This window comes from Equus quagga, chromosome 8 (genome assembly GCF_021613505.1).
Source record: "Equus quagga isolate Etosha38 chromosome 8, UCLA_HA_Equagga_1.0, whole genome shotgun sequence".
Lineage (NCBI taxonomy): Eukaryota > Metazoa > Chordata > Mammalia > Perissodactyla > Equidae > Equus > Equus quagga.
The window spans coordinates 103,505,702-103,523,282 of record NC_060274.1 but is presented as its reverse complement, the minus strand read 5'-3'; the positions used below and the strand labels follow the sequence as shown (position 1 = coordinate 103,523,282).

General features: G+C 39.5%; 2 protein-coding genes across 4 annotated transcripts in view; both read left to right on the top strand.

The window, feature by feature from the left end:
- Positions 1-17,581, top strand: part of CADPS2 (calcium dependent secretion activator 2) — a 495,748-nt gene that overhangs the window by 158,963 nt on the left and 319,204 nt on the right. The window lies entirely within an intron of this gene.
- Positions 1,232-2,365, top strand: RNF133 (ring finger protein 133). Its single transcript, XM_046669957.1, has one exon. The coding sequence runs from the start codon at positions 1,232-1,234 to the stop codon at positions 2,363-2,365; it is 1,134 nt and encodes a 377-aa protein (XP_046525913.1).

The following is a 17,581-nucleotide window of genomic DNA, read 5'->3' as shown; positions in this document are numbered from 1 at the left end:
TTAAGTGGGAACCTTGAAGTTTTTCTTTTTAAAATCAATACCTACATTTTTGTTTAAAATGTATTGTGCTAGATGTAACTTTTTCCCATGCATCCTTCCTCCTCTCCTCTCAAAATATTGTTTAGTAACAGATGTCAAGGTCTGCAGAGAAATGAGATTAGTCTTTTCTGTCTTTATTGCTGTCATCTCTATAGTTGGTGAGGAGTGAGGAAGTGAGGCTGAAATAATTTAAGAGGATACTCTAATTTCAAAAATCAAATCAAAACCAAACTGGACCAACCCACCTCTGCGCAGGTATTAGTAAACAGATTTACTATGGTGGTTTAAATAATAAGTACAAAATTCACACTGTGACCAATTGTGAATCAAAAATGGTGTTACAGAATTCACTGCTTTTACCACATATTTGGTCATCGTGCTAATTTTTTTTTTTTTAAACATTGGCACCTGAGCTAACATTTGTTGCCAATTTTTTCTTTTTTTTCCTTCTTCTTCCCAAAGTCTCCAGTACATGGTTGTTTATTCTAGTTGTGAGTGCCTCTGGTTGTGTTATGTGGGATGTCGCCTCAACATCCCTGATGAGCGATGCCATGTCCGTGCCCAGGATCCAAACCACCAAAACCCTGGGCCGCCGAAGCGGAGCGCACAAACTTAACCACTTGGCCACAGGGCCGGCCTCTAATTTTTAATGTTCAAAATTTGCCATTTTGTTGGCAATAACTTCATTTATTGTGAACAAAAATGATAATTATATGGCACTTCTGCGTATGCTTTCCGGTTTTAAAATGCATTATATGACTTCTAATTTTTAAAGTGATACCTGCTAACATTACATGTAGCTCAGGGATTGAATCCGTTTTATAACATCACAGAAATCACCCATAACAACATGTTAAACATTTAAGCCAATGAATTTACAGCACACTGCAAGCTCTTCTCTAGTTGGCTGTGGAGTCTTTGATGTCATAATCACATCACCCAACAGTAAGCAGTATCTGGAGTTAACAGTAGTGAGACTGGGATTTTTTTTCAGTTTAAAATTTTCTCTCTCCCTCTAATAAGACATCTGAAACTCATGAGACATCTTTAAGACATGCTGGAAGACAGTGGAACTTATTTTCACCCGCAAAGTTTTTTTTTTTCATTTTGTTATCTTAAATTGATCGTCAACAGATGTGGAAGCGACATCTTTCTGTTGGGCTGGTCCTTCAGTCACTAGGCGAAGTGAGAGATGAAACTACTCAAGATCGGCAGTTGGAGAAACAGCATCGCATCTTCCTGGCTTATAAGATTCAGTCTTTTTTGGCTTCTTAGTCAGAATTGTTGCAGAGCCAGTGCTGTTTGGACCGCTTACATGAACATATCATTTCACGTGGGGAATCGTATGTTGTCAGAGTTGGGGGAGACTGGAGTATTTGGAAGAAGCTCCACTTTGAAGAGAATAGCAGGAGTTATCGTGCCACCAGAAGGGAAAATTCAAAATGCTTGTAATCCCAGCACCACTTTTGGCAGATCAACAAACTCAGAGAGGTGGCTCGCACTTATTGAACGGGGAGGTTGTACCTTCACACAGAAAATTAAAGTGGCTGTTGAGAAGGGAGCCAGCGGAGTGATCATTTATAACTTTCCAGGAACTGGCAATCAGGTTTTTCCCATGTCTCATCAGGTATTTGAAGACATTGTCGTGGTGATGATTGGTAACTTGAAAGGCATGGAGATCTTGCATTTAATTCAGAAGGGAGTTCACGTTACAGCTATGGTTGAGGTGGGGAGGAGACACTTCATCTGGATGAATCACTATTTTGTCTCTTTTGTGATCGTCACAACCGCTACTTTAGCATATTTCATCTTTTATCATATTCGAAGACTTTGGGTAGCAAGGATTCAGAACAGGAGATGGCAGCGATTAAGAAGAGACCTCAAGAAAGCATTTAGCCAGCTTCAACTTCGGGTGCTAAAGGAGGGGGACGAGGAAATAAGTGCAAATAGAGATAGCTGCGTAGTTTGCTTTGAACTCTATAAGCCTAATGATACAGTTCGTGTTTTGACTTGTAAACATTTTTTCCACAAGAATTGCATTGACCCCTGGATTCTAGCCCATGGGACATGCCCCATGTGCAAATGTGACATTCTTAAGGCTTTGGGGATTCAAGTGGATGTTGAAGATGGAACAGAATCTTTGCAAGTTCTAATGGCTAATGAATTACTTGGTACCCTAACACCTAGTGAAGAGGGGACGAATAATGAACTTTCTCCTGCAGGAAGGGCAGATAAAGTGACTCCTGTGGAGGAGGAGGAGCACCCTGTCTGTCAGAATGCCAGCCAGCCTAATTCAGTAGTGGCAGAAGTTCATCCTTCACCTTGACAGCATGACCTTTGAGGAAGTGGATTAAACCTGTTTGTCAAATCAGGTCCTAATACTGATGAGCAGTTTGTTTGAAGTGTGCTTTTGTGTCCTTTTTTGTTGCTTTGGTAGTTTTCTACATTCTTTGTGAAGCCTCAAAGACAGAAAAAAGGCCTAGCAGGATTTTTTGTTTCATTTTTTACCTTGGCTAAATGTAATATTTTGTCAATGTATGTTACTCTTGTGAGTATATGTGTTTTCTCTGTACACATATATTTCTATGTACACATGCATGTTAAAACCAAGGACAAACTTTTCCCCTGTTTTTGTACATATATTGGGCTCTATTTTGGTAAGAAAATTGTGAATATATTTGCTTGTTCCTTATAATACAGAAACCATCAATTAAGTTTGAAAAACATGAATTTTACTCTTCCTGGCATGTAAAAAATAATGTATCTTTTGACATTACATTTATAGTACAATATATTAATTTTGAAGTCATTGTGCTGTGTTTTTTATTCTTGATTTGAAAATTTTGCTATGCAGAATTTTATTACTCTCGCTATTGACAAACAGTTCTCTTCAAGCAATTATTCATGCAATTAGTACATTTTATGTGGTCTGCATATGCATAGTTATAGCAGTTTTAAAAGTAAAATACTAGCGTGCTTTTAAGTGAACAGCAAATATTTCAGTGCCCAATATTGCTTATCCTAATTGTTACATGTTCATAATATGTAGAGAGATTTAAATGATAAAGAATTCCTATGATATTTAGTCATGGTGTAATTATTTATGTGTACCACCATGCTGCCTAGTTTATTTTTTGCCATTAAATAAAATATTTCAAATATTCCAGATCATTTTGGAGATAAGAATCACGATGTAGAAGTTATTATGACATCGTGGGATTGTGTTTGTTTTGTTTCCTATATTCCCAGGATCTAGCACAGTGCTGGGCAGGCAGATATTCTTGAGAGAATGAATAAATAATGATAAATGTCTTTTTCATAATCAACTGTTATGTGTTAATCTGAAAAACGGCGCAGTTTATCCCAATCATACAAAACAATAGGAACTTAATCTTGTAAATTATCATCCTAAGTCACTCTGACAAAATAGAAAATTAGGATTTTTAAGCCAAGAATTCATTATTACAATTTAGTATGCATAGTTTTAACGAGGAGCTTTGAACTCTCCAGGGCTGACAGTGGGGTTTGAATTCCTGTGCAACCCTGGAGAGAGATCTCTAGAGAGATCTAAGAGGAATTTTGTGGGTTGCCTAGTGGTGGTGGTAATAGCAGAATTCAGAGATGGAAAGAAGGGCGATAGTTGGTTCTTAGTGCAATGCAGAGGAAGACTATTTAAAGATGGGGTGAGGGATGCTCATCTAAGGCCAGGGGGAATGGGACACAGCAAAATCTGGACATGTGACCAGATGGGAGCGATGCCTTGCTGGTACACCACAGGCCTTTTTATACCCAGCCCTGGAGATGTTTTGACTAAGTTAATCTTAAGAGATGTGCCTTGAAAGATATGCATAGCACCAGTACTGGAGGATTTAGCAGAAAAACTGTTTTGAGTGCCTTTTTAAGTTTACCCTGGGAGAGCAAAGTCATTTCTTGGGGAACCAAGGATCACATTGAAGAGACAGGACACTGAGGCCCTATGGGAGCCACTCCTCGTAGGATCAGGTCCTAAGCTAGGATAAGCTGTCATTCTCTGGCCACTTTTGGTGCCTCTGCTTATGGGGGTGGCTAGAGTGACTTCCACTGGTTGCCCAAGACAATCATTGGAGCTATAGAGATGGATGCATCTAGCAGTGCTGGCAGTCCCCAAACCCAGGGTTCTAGGAACTTGACAGCTCTGTGTACTCTTAGCCAGGATCATTACAGATCCGTGTACTCCTAGCAAATTCATGTGGGGTACATGTTCCATGATAGACCTAGCGCTTAAAGAATTTGTACTTCACACTGACACTCACATTGTGTTCTGTCTGTCCTTCCTCTGTGCCCTCATTGGTTTCTCCTTTCTTTCCTTTGTTCATCATTGTCAGCCTTAAACCTGACTTACCTTCATGTGTAAGTAGTTAGCACTTATGCACTTACATAATGAGTTGTCACTTGTTAATAAGGACATTGAACATTTAGCATAATGTTTGTTGTCTTGATTTGAGAATTTTCAGTGGATGTTCTTTAAAGGGTGGTTAGAATCTGTTTGAAGTGGGGAAGGAAAGGTCGAGTCAGTGAACTTGAACTATCATTGCTGAGTGCCTACCGTGTAGCAGGCGGTGGACTAAGTGCTTTCCATAGCGGTTTATGTCAGAACAAAACAGCAGTTTTAAACCTTGTCTTTAGAATGTTGTAAACAGATCAATAAACCACTTTTACTCTGGGTTTAATAACTAGGACCTGGGAAAAGCACTGCTATGTCAAATGTTAGGTGTTATTTGTTGTGGTAGATTTTTACCTATCCTGTGGGCTATACCATCTTCTTTTGTACCTAGTGATACAAATATGTTTTACCATAATGACATGGGACTACAATGTGAATTATTTTGCCCCTAATACCCGTACTATTCTGGATTTCCCTTACATTTCTCCTTTGTATATCCTTTTGCATTCTCTGGTAATAAAATTGATTCCCCATGCTCACCTCTGCTAGGTAGGGGGTTGATGTTTCTTATAAAAGTTAATCTTTTTTTTACTAGGATAAATTAGGTTTAATATTTACTAAAGTAAAAATGATTCTAAGACCATTTATCTCTGTTTGGGTGATGCTTTGGGGAATTAATCTATACAGTTTCTCGTGTTACGAGACACACTACACTGACAGTATTCCTGTCTCTTGCTCTGGAATTGTTATAATGCGGTTATCTTGTAGAAATTTGGTCAGCCATAACATTTACAATACTATGAGTATATCAAAAGATTTAGTGAGCCAGGGATCTGGCGTTTCTGATGGTGTTTAAGCTTAGTGTACAGTGAAGGCGTTTTCTCCTTTTACAAACTCATTGGTTTTTGAAGCAGCGTGCCAGAATCAAGTAGGGGAAAGGAATCAGGGTTTGGAGAAGCATTGAAGCAAAAAGAGGAAGGCCTCCTATGTTGATACTGTGAAGGAGTCATTTTAATGGCAACCCTGTGTTCCTATTGCATCGTTTCCTATGAGTGCCAGTTTTTGTATTTTAGAATGTTTATTTGGTTTTATATTTATGGCATTTTTTAAAATGTTAATGATGAAAAGTAAGATTATGGGTTATTACAATTACCAACACAGAAATATCTTAAAACACATACCTGGTTTTCTAAACCACAAGAACTTTTTTGGGACAGAGAAAAATTCCTCTTTTTTGGGGGAGGAAGTGGGGATAATGTACTTTAGATGATCTCTTCCCTATGCGCAGGTGTTAGAGTTGTTCCATCATAATCTCTCCACAAAACTTCCCTTTCTCACAGCTACTCCACAACCTATAACACCTCTCTCCACAATCATGCTGTCATCTGTGTCAGACTTCCAAGGTACCGTGCTCCTTGATGATTTCAGCTGCTGATTTGACTTTTCCTCTTCCTGGTCATTGATGACCAAGGTAACCCTGATTTCAAAACTTTTCTACAACCGTAACGTTCACCTCCCAATTCAGCAGATTGTTGCCACACATCAGGGTCTGTCATTTTTGAAAACTTCCTGACTTACAGCGTCTTTTTCAGAATTCCCTCTCTGAGTTCATTTGACCTCTCATTTCCACCACATGCTATTTGTTCTCATTCCAAGCAGAATTTCCCTTAACCGTCCTTTCCCAGCCCATCTTATCTTTTCCAGCTTCAGCCTGGAACCATTTATAAGCCATTAGTTTAACTCTACCAAATGCCACTGAATTCTTTGCCTCCTAGACTTTCTCTACAGTACCGTTTGCCTACCTTGTCATCTCTACTGATTTCCACCAGATCTTCTATTTTAAAATCCTTTATTAATGTCTTCACTCCTTTTTTTATTCCCCATAAAGCAGTGCTTCTCAACCTTGGCTACAGATCAGAATCACCTGGAGAGCTTTTAAGACGGTTGATGCCCAGGCTGCACCTAAGACCTCTGGGCTGGGACCCAGGCATCAGTATTTTTAGTTATGCAGGTGATTCCAGTGTACAGACAAGACTGAGAACCACTGCCATAGAGCTATTCCAGAGAGCCTTCACATGAATCAAGTTCCCAAGTTCATCCTTTGCTTCCTTCAGATTGGCTTGTTTTCACTTGACTGAAAATATTTAGGTAGAAATCTAAGTATCAAGTTATAGAGGGTCACATTTCATGGAAAGGAAGTGATAGAGGCTTCTGGGAATATGAAGGAGTAGATTTCAGCTAGTGAAGCAGGGAACACTTAAAGAAGTAACATTTGAAATGGAGCTACTGGATTGGGAAAAAGGTCATTCTAATGGAGAGAACAGTGTGAACAGCAGTGTTTTGTAAAGAAGTTTTGAGTGTCATGTAGAATTTTCATTAAGGAACTTGAAAAATGAAGACAGGGAATTCCAGAGGCTATTGGAATCATCTAAGAGTGATAAAGTAAAAATGTGAACTAAGGCAGTGGGGAGTGAATTGGGTGAGATGAATATAAGGTGGGCCACCTCCAAGATAATATGCTCTTTCATGACTTCATTTGCTGATGTGAATTTTCTACTTCATTTTTTAATGACCAAGGTAACACTGATCATAGCTTCCTTATACCCACAACCTTTGTCTTCAGTTCATCTCCAGTTCAGTAGCACACAGTGAATATACAAGAGGAGGGTGTGAGCCAGGAGGAGTTGAGAAAGGGTGAAGAGTCAGGATGACTTCTTGGTTCTGGCCTGGGCCACTAGGTGGTGATGCCATTCAGTGAGGTAGAAAATACAGTTAGGTGAAGCAAGTTTGGGGTAGAAGAGGAGTTCAAACTTTGAGTATGCTCGACTTGAGGAACCCAAAGTACTTGTTGGGTGATGTCCACTACCCAACCTATAGCTGAACATATAGGTTTATACAAATTAAATGAGGTTAATGTAACAATTTAGCAAAAGCCTTGATATATGGTAAGTGCTCAATTGTGGTAATTTATGAACAAAATGACCCACCATTTGCTTTTACATCAGTGGTGATTTACTATTATGTTGATTTTGAGATTACTGTTTTGGACCGCTATCTTGTAGTGCCCACGTTTATAATGCTGCATGGCTTTTCCCTCAAAAATGCTTTGCAGCCTGAGTGAAGCTGGCGATTGTGATAGGGATGGTGAAGGTGGTAGTGACAATAGCTACAACATACCAGGGTGCTGTTATTTGCTCTTAACAAGTAGAAACTCATTTAATCCTAACAATAACTTTATGAGGTAGACATTATAAGTATTTTCATTCTTTACATGAGGAAACTGAGACCCAGAGAAGCTAAGTAACTTGCCCCAAGCTAAACAGCCAGTATGTGTCAGAGCCTCTGTTTGAACTTGGTCTGGATCTGTAGCTCCTGGTCTTAACCATTACGCTACAATTAGCTTAATAAGCTAGTTTTTAAGTAAAGGAGAAAGAATTAGGATGAGTCCAGTTTTGAAGACTTAAAGGAGTGGGCCTTGGAGGAAAAGTCCTAGATAAAGGTGTTGGAACTGCCAGCGGGAGGTGATAACTCATGAGATTTCAAGGAAATTAGGAAAGATAAAGGCATATGTGGGAGAGTAAAGATGTGGGCTGGGTATAGCTGAGTGGAAAAGGAAACTTGAGCTCTAGGAATGGGTGCTTCCATTTAGGAAGTATTGATTCTGGAGTTGGTAGCTCTTTTGTCTTTAAAAAAAAAAAAAAGATTAGAGTGTTTTTAAGTAGGCTTTCTTAAGTTTGCCAATGGTAGGAGTTTTGCAATTCCCCTAATAATTGATATCAAGCCTTTTTAAATGTCCAGGCATGAGAAGTACAGTTAACTATTGAAAAGAATACGACGCCTTTATTTTGGATGACCTGCATTCATATCCTGTTCTCAGGGCAAAGCATCTCAGCGCAGTGGTCCTTAAACCAGCAGCATCAGCATCACCTGAACTAGTTAGAAATGCAATTTCTTAGGCCCCACTGCAGACATATGGAGTCAAACTCTGAGGGGCCCAACGAGCTGTCTTAACAAGTCCTCCAGCTGCTTCTGATGGACATTCAAGTTTAAGAACCTCTACTGTCTCAGAGGGTCAATTAATTTTCGGAAAAGGATGCATCACAGTTGTAATCAGATATAGTATAAGTGTAATTGTGAATCTTAAAGCACTACACAAATAATAGTTGCTATTACGCTAAGTTAAGAGACACATTTAGCCATATTTCATGTGTCCAGCTGCTCTCTGATTTATGCATGACTTGTGCACATACTTGCTTGCTTCTTTTCTCTCCCAGTTCTGGTTTCTCTGCTACCGCTGTCACACTGCCACGGGAGTTGTGAGAAAACAAGTAGACACTTTTTGACAATTTGTGAATTACAATTAGAAGTATAGAAGAAAACCCAAAAAAGCAGAAACAGCTAGGCCAGTCCACACACTGGATTGGGCAACCCACACTGGAAAAGGATAGTTTTTAAGACCACCTATTCACTAAAGGTGTGAAAAGATCTCAACGTACTGAAACAGTGGGCAATAGATGAAATTCACAAGGGAATTGTGTAAATTCCTAGGTTTGGGTCCTTGAAATCAGCTTAACAAATACCGGAGAGAAGAGACTCAATTTAACGTTCATAAAAATATAGCTGGAAATAAGTGCAGGATGAGCCATTGGACATCTAAGTGGGTCATCTGAGTGTGTGTGGTATCTTCTGCATTAATAACATTGCTTTTGTGACTAGAATTAATTACTGTCCTTTTCCTTGATAGTGAGATCTTACCCAATGACAGGTTCATTGATTAATCACTTCATTATTCAACAAATAATGATTGCCCTGGAAACACAGGGGTGAACCATACAAAACACACTGCCCTCAGGGAACTTGCTTTCTAGTGGGAAGAAAATATAAAATAAATATAAAATATGTTAAATGATAAGTGGTGTGGAGTAAAATAAAACTGAAAGTAGCATGGGAGCTGTGGAAAGTAGAATTGCAATTTCACATAGAGGAGGCTTCACCAAGAAGATCGACAACTGACCAAAGACCTGAAGGGAATTCTCCACTAGAACACGTACAGGAAAAGTGGAGCGTGTGCCAAGGATAGCTACCAGGTTACTTAAGGGGGTCTTGTCATCTGAGGTATGTTTAGCCTGGAAGGCTGAAGACAGTGTTAGCTGCCATCAAACACTTGAAGAATGGCCTTGGGAAGAATTTAGACTTTCTTTGTTATTCTGGGAGTTAGAACTAGGTGAGAGAAGGATAGCTGTAGGGAGAATGTTGCCACCTGGAAACAAAGAACTTTCCAGTGGTTGGTTCTGCCTATAGACAGGTTATTGCCTCAGAGCAGAGAGTTTCTCTTCCCTACAGGAGTTGGATGTCATTTTATTGGTGGTGGTGGTGAGAGAATTCAGGCTATGGAAGGATGATTGGATTTATGCCTTTGAGGTCTCGCACAATCCTGAAAATCAGATTCTGGGATGAAAAACCTATATTGTTATTCCATGCATAGTTGCCATCTGGTGGAAAAGTAAATAACTACAAGGTATAAACTGCAAAATTCATTCAACAAATATTTGACAGCCACTATATGCCAGGGAAATGTAGTCAACAAGTTTTGGGTTCATTTTTCTTTGATTTAACAGAATGTTTGCTTCTAAGATTGATTTACTTTCCAGAGTTTTTCCTTTTTCATTTTTGAACTTCATTCCTCTGCTGTAGGCCTGTCTTAATAAGAGTAGATAACTTGCTGTCCTCAAGATTCATGGTTTATAAACCTAGAATCTGAAAGGGTAGTAGCTCATTCTCTGCTATCCTGCTAGTGTTGTGGAAAATGTAATGATTTGGTTTTTAAAAATATCTTTTCTCCCAACCTCTGCGTCAACATTAGTCTACATCACTCATCTTCTCAAAGAAAAGTTTCTTGATATACAGGATCTGCAGCAAAGGACCAGTGTTTGTTTTCTAATCCATTGTGAATTTAAAAAATATATAGAAAATCATATATTTGACTTACTCTGAAGTGCATAACAAAAATAATTTGGTTTGATGAGGGACAGATGGATACGTGAAAGAAAAACTAGGGTAAAATGTTATTTGTAGAATCTAGGTAGGAAGTATGTCAGAACACGAGATTGCTTTAGTTTTAAGTTCTGATTTCTTCACATTTGATAAGTAAAGGAATGGGATTGGTTAACTCAGTGATTGCCAAGCCACTATAAACTTTTTCAACTTTTCTGTATGTTTAGACGTTTTCATAACAAAATGTTGGTATAAGATCATGCTTTTGGGTGTCATGGTAATGTCATATGACTTCAGGTTTCTGAAAACTTACTCTGTACTTGTTGAGGGGCAGGTGACAATTGGGGTATGACATTGATCCATGGATCATGCTTTGCATTACGCTGGTTAAAAACTTACTTCACTGATATCTCATATAATACTCAAAAAACTTGCCTTGGAAAAAGTGATATTATCCCTCTTCCACCTGTGAGGAAACTGACTCAGAATGGTTCAGAGTCTCTCAGCTTGTGTCACACCTTGAACACTCAGATCAGATTCCCCTCTGATTTTTGTTATGTTATTTCCCAGCCGATGAGAAGAGAGTGGGGCAGAAGTGAGGGTGAGGTGAGCTGCATTACACAGGCGAAGTTGGAATATTGTAAAGCTGGAAGACAGCATGTTTTCTTTGTTCCATATAATAAAGATAAATCATTTAAAATACTCATTGAAGATTAGATATTATGAGACTCAAAAAGTAATAAATTTTTAAAATTTATTTTCTTTATTATTATAGTGAGGAGTAAAAAAACCCAAAAAACCTCTTCATAGAATAGGCAGAGTAAGGTAGCCCAACCCAGGAACTTTCAGACATTTCTATCATACCATGAAACATTGAATGAAATAAGGGAAAGGTGAAGATGGTTGGGAGAGGTGGCACTTTTCTTTTGCTTTATATACACATATAGAAATTAACTTTAGGGGCAGGCCCCTTGGCCGAGTAGTTAAGTTCGTGCGCTCAGCTTCGGCAGCCCAGGGTTTGGATCCTGGGCGTGGACATGGCACTGCTTGTTAGGCCATGTTGAGGCGGCGTGCCACATGCCACAACTAGAAGGACCCACAACTAAAGTATGCAACTAGGTACTGGGGGGGATTTGAGGAGAAAAAAAAAAGAAGATTGGCAACAGTTGTTAGCTCATGTGCCAATCTTTAAAAAAAAAAGAAATTTACTTTAGAAGTTCACATACCATGTCATGGCTCCCTGGTCCACTGTGAACATGATCTTTCTTCTTCAGGGTCTCAGTGTTATACAGATTGGAAGCCCAGCTAGTGCCCAGTGGTGTTGTTTCTCCATTTATATTTGTGCTCAGAGTGAGTGGCTTGGTAAATTCTTTAGTTTCAGGTTCTCTAGTGATAGGGTTAAGGAGAATTTGCCATCAGCTTAGAGAGATTTAAGCTAATCAGTGAGATGGAAAATACCTATCAAGGAAGACTAGAGGATCTGCTGTTACCTGATAATAGAAAAAAAAGCTTTATGAAAACTTTGTAAAATTGATCAGATGATGGGAATACTATATGTATGGGGGTTCTTTTTGAGGAAAGTTAGCCCTGAGCTAACATCTGCCACCAATCCTCCTCTTTTTTTCCTGAGGAAAACTGGTCTTGAGCTAACATCTGTGCTCATGTTCCTCTATTTTATATGTGGGATGCCTGCCACAGCATGGCTTGATAAGCAGTGCATAGGTCCACGCCCGGGATCTGAACTGGCGAACCCCAGGCTGCCAAAGCAGAGCATGCAAACTTAACCACTATGCCAATGGGCCAGCCACAGTATTTTTTTTTTTAAAGGCTTTATAGTTTTCAAATCACATTTATGTTCATTTGAATATAAACATCTCAGTTCTTGCCACAGACTGTGTTAGAAGACTTTGATAGTTTGGGGGCTTTAGACTTGCTCTGAGGGATTTAAGTTATGGTTAGATCTTAGTTTAGTTATAGTTTAGATTATAGTTAAAAGGAATGGACTTTGAGAGCACCTGCTTCCTAGTTTACAGATAAAGTCTGGAGGTATCATTTAAGTTTATTTTTTAACTAAGATATTTTACTATTGGTTTTAAGTTATAATTTATTCACATTTGGTAAGTAAGGGAATGGGACTGGTTAAATCAGTGGTTTCCAAACCTTTTGGAATTGATGAATCAAAAAAAAACGGGTCAAGTATAACTTTTTTTTTTTTAACTATTATTTGCCAAGAAGGATCATTAACCACTACAACAAAAAAATTAACCCACAATTTACTGTAACATTGTGTTACAAAGAAGTGACTTGCTATGATTTCTGGTATTAAAATATTGAATAAATTTAGCTTTATTAAAATTACTTTGTGATCTTTGTATTCACCTTTTTACATTGAATCAGTGAAAACTTCATCCTACGCTGGTCAAAACACCACCCTTTGGATTTATTAACTTTCCAAAGTCCATTACTACTCTAAGGACCTAATGACTTCTTTTAAAATTTGAGTGTCTAATGATAGCAGACCCTAACGAGGCTTTAAACGTGTGGGTCTAATGAAGTTCCTAGTCTAAGCATGGGAGAAAGGCAATGATGTTACACAGAATTTGCTACAACATGCGGACAGGTATGTTGAATACCTTCAGGGAGGATGGAGAAGGTGCTGAGAGGGCTCAGAATCAAGAAATGGCGTCAAGCTGTGGGAGGCTTCACAAAGAAGGTAGAGAATAGCAGGAGTACATTCTACCTCCTAATCCGCAATCCACCCACTCCTTGCCCTCTCCAGCTCCATTTAATGAGCCATAAGTTGATAAATTGCCAAATTCAATTGCATGGTGGTGAACGGGGGGGACTATGGAACAAGACTGGGCTTAAATCTTGACTCCTCCATGGTCTGGTTTTGTGACCTTGGGCATGTGTCTCTGTCTCTCTATGCTTTTGTTTTTTACCTGTAAAATAGATACTAGCACCTACTTTGTGTGGTTGTGAGGGTTAATATATGCAAAGCCCGTAGAAGAAATTTAGCTTTTTTCAAAATGCAGTTTTTATCATGAAATTCCTTGACGTAAATGTTTGGATGGTATTCCGTGCTCTTGGGCTAAAGACCAGAGGCCTTCCCAGGGCTTACAAAGCCTGTACCTCCTCTCATACCACTGTGCCCTTGGTCCCTTCACTGCAGCCCAAGGAACCTTTTTCAAGCCCATTTGGACTAGCTGTGCCCCCCTGCTCCCACTGTCCCTTGGTCTCTCCTCATTTCCAAACTAATTAATTTTGGTCTTTCTATCTCCACTCACCTCCTCAGGGAAGCCTCTGTGACCTTGACTACTTTCAAAACCTTGTTACAAACTTCATGGCTCCAGAAATTCTCAGTATTTATTGAGCTGCAGTCATTTTAATTTGTGCAATTATTTGTTTCCCCCACTATAAGGTCTGTGAAGGCAGCAAACCCATGTTATTTTGCTCACCAGTAAATTCCCAGCGCCGAGCACATTGCCTAGCGCATAGTATGTCTCTAAATATTTATGGAACAAATGGATGAGGTGTGAGGGAAACATGGAGAGAACTGAGGGCTAAGCAAGTGTTCCTCTTTATTGGAACAGAAAATATGCTCTCGGAAGCAGTGAAAGAGAAGGCTGGAAAGGTAGACTGAGGGAGACTACAATGGATGGAGACTGGCACAATACAGTGCCGGGGAATCCATCGACTGGCTTTGGGCATGCGAAATGACCTGATAAGAAATACTAGTGTTCACACTGGAAAACTAGAAATTATTTAACACCTGGTGAGACAATTAATCACTGTTAAAGCTTTATGAATTGAGAACACTTGAAGAATAGTTTAAAAAACTATCACTGTTTCTCCATGGATAGAATAGATTATGAGAATTATTAGAGAACAGTTTACTTGGCATTATTAAGGAGAAAAAGACATCCCTTACAAGTGGAGCTCTTGTACTTTGTCAACGTTCTCCTGGCTTAACACGTTGGCAGCCTTCCCAGGAACCATCTCATGGATGGCCACAATGATTTGGCAAGCAGATAGTGTTTTTCTTGTCATTATACAGTCCTTTTGAATCAAAGAAGCAATGCATGGTTCAGATCAAAAGCAATGTGTGAACAATACGTGCTTCTGTGGAAAAGTGTATTTGAAATCTTATTTGGACAGCTGCGCAGACTTACCCTTTGCAGATATAATTTCTTGTGGTAGTTATCACGTTTTAATTTTGTTGTTAGTGCGCCATGACTTTAAGATATTCAGACTTCTTTAGTATATGAGCTAAGTACATGAATGGAAAAGATGGTATTGGTGGTGCTCAGATAGGGGGCCCATGTAGAAGTTAAAACTCTCTGAAATGTGAGAAACGTAACTTACATTCTATGGTATAGTTTTCTGATGTCAGGTTCCTAACCCCCACACTGAATCAATTGTGTATTTGGTGGCATTTTCGCAAGAAGGTCATTAATTGGTTATTCCGTAGGTGTTGGCCAGCACCCAGCAGAACATGTGGCTGCTAGAGGATAAACTGTTAGCGGGAGTGGGGTATGGTGGAGTGGGGAAGTGGGAGAGAAGAATAAGTAAAGGAATGTTGCTTTTGGATTCCCAAAGCCAGCATTCAGTCTCTAATTTCCCAATAACTGTGATCTTGGGCCACTCACTGAACTTCTCAGCCTAGACCGCTTAATCTGTAAAAGACAGAGCATTTGTGAGGATTTGAGGAGATAATGGTTGAAGAGCTCTAGGGAGACAAAATAGGTGCTCATCAGTGGGTTGATTGATATACTAAGTTCTCATAACTGCTTCAGCACCAGCGTGGAGCCCTATTGTATGTCCTCCAGACAGAATTTCATGGGGGATCCCAGGGCTGAGAGCAGAAAGCTGGTGTATGTGCACTCAAGACCGGGAGACCAGCTCTAGAACCAGTGAGCATGTGGCCACGCTTTACCTGCCTTTAACTTGATAACTGTTGTTGTGAAACGATACAGGAGTGAGAGATTTGATATCTGGTGAGACTAAATGCATCATCATTACAGTTTTGTAATGGAGAACACCTGAAAAATTATTTTTAAAAACTCATTATTTCTGTAAGAACAGCACAGATTATGAGAATTAAACAATATTGTGTTTTTTTAGACAATATACATTTTATTTTCCTCACAACACTAGTTTCACTTTCCTCTTTTATCACTTATTGGGCTTCCTTCCCACTAGGATGTCTTTCCTTCCTCCATTCATCTGGACAACGTCTATGTCTTCTTTCTTCTTTAAGCATATAGTTGAAAATCAGTAAACCTTCCTGGCTAGTTACTTAAATTATGCAAATGCATGGATGGGGAAATTATTAGTTTAATTATCTAAACCGGTTATTCTCTCTTTCAGTGGATGTTTTCTAAGTGCTTGCTATGTGCTCAGCTTGGTGCTAGGTGTTACCAATATAGTGGTGAATACAATAGTCTTTGGCTTCATGGAACTTACTGTCTAGTGAGTGAAAAAACAAGATGGTAATAGAATTTTCACTTAACTATTACAGTTACAAAATAAGTACTTTAAAGGACAAAAGAAAGTGCAAAGATCACATACAAACAACACTAGATCTGGGCAATTCGGAGGGAATGGGGAAGGGATCACTGAGGAAGGTCAGCTGAGTGTGGGTCTAAAGAGTTGATAAGAGATAGTTAGATGATGGTGAGATGGGCAGTGTGAAGTTTTTGAGAGAAGGCAGTGGAGATGGAGTATGGAGATTGAGTGAGAGAGAATGACTTGTGTGGGGCCAGTTGAAGTAGAACTTCAGAGGCCTTGGTGGTTTTGATGGAAACTCAGTGAAGAATTTTAAACTGGAGAAGGATTGAAATGACCAGATTTTTCTTTTACAAGAAGTATTTATTTGATACCAACGAAGAAAACAAGTTGGGAAAAATGGTGGTTGGAGTGGGATGGCTGCCAGGAAGACTTCTGAGGCAGGAAGACTAGTTCAGAGGCTCTTTGTCTTATCCAGTTGAGTCCCACAGAGACGGGCATGAAGAACTCTTGTGAGGAATGAAGAGGCAAAGAAGGATTCCATAGGAGTTTAGGGGGCAGAATCAGCAGGGTTTGGTGACTAGCTGTATGTTGGAAAAAATAACATGGAGGAGACGGAGGAGTTGAGAATGGTTTCCAGGTCTCTCAAGGTATCTGGTAATCTAACATTGGTATCAAAGCAAACACTTGGAAAAGTCATGAGTTCCATTTAAAACTTGTTAAGTTTAGGGTGCCAGCGGGACATCTGTGGAGAGATGTTGGGTGGTATTGGAGTTCCAAGTTTGAAGCTGAAGTGAGGTTAGGATAGAAGGGCTGGTGGATCACGCTTTGTGACAGTGTCAGGATTGGGAGCATCTGCAAAGTGGAGTGCCCTAGAACTCACTGATGGTGGACAGCATGGAATCCCAAAGAGGACACAGGGAGAGAAAGTAGCCTTCCTTTCTCTTCTCCGCCTAGGGCCAGGAGAACTGTTCCTCATTCCTGCTTTCAGATCATTGCTCTTCCTCCCTCTTGAAAACCTCTCTTGGCTTCTGGAGTTTATGTGTTTCAACTATACCACTTCTTATGCCTTCGGGTTTTCACTATTTATCCCTCTCCTGACTCCCTTCCCACAGGTGTCCATATTGTAGGAAACCTGTGAGCTGGATGCCTGTTTAATCCTCTTCTTTCGCCTTGCAGAGTTCAATGTCTATAGATAGTCATTACTTTTTTCAACAAATCTTTATGGAGCTCTTACTGTGGGACTGGCTCTACACTAGGCACTGGATTCACTAGCAAACAAGTCTCTGCTCTGGTGGCGCTTACTTTCTATTTCAAGGAGAGGTAGACAATACATATCTGGTGGTGCTACGTGCTAAAAAGACAAACAGAGCAAGGTAAGCAGGTAAGTATGATGAATTGGGGAGGAGCAGGGCTTCCTCTCAGGATATGATGTTCTGAGACCCAAATGAAGTAAGAGAATAAACCATGTGGATAAATGAATGTATTATCTATTGTTTTGTAACAAATTATCTCCAAATTTAGCAGCTTAAACAACAAATATATATTACCTCACACTTTCTCAGTATTAGGAGTCTGGAGTGGCTTAGCTGAATGTTTCTGCCTAATGTCTCTCAT

Coding starts and splice junctions, on each gene's coding strand:
- RNF133 (XM_046669957.1), top strand. CDS start 1,232: ATGAAACTACTCAAGATCGGCAGTTGGAGAAACAGCATCGCATCTTCC.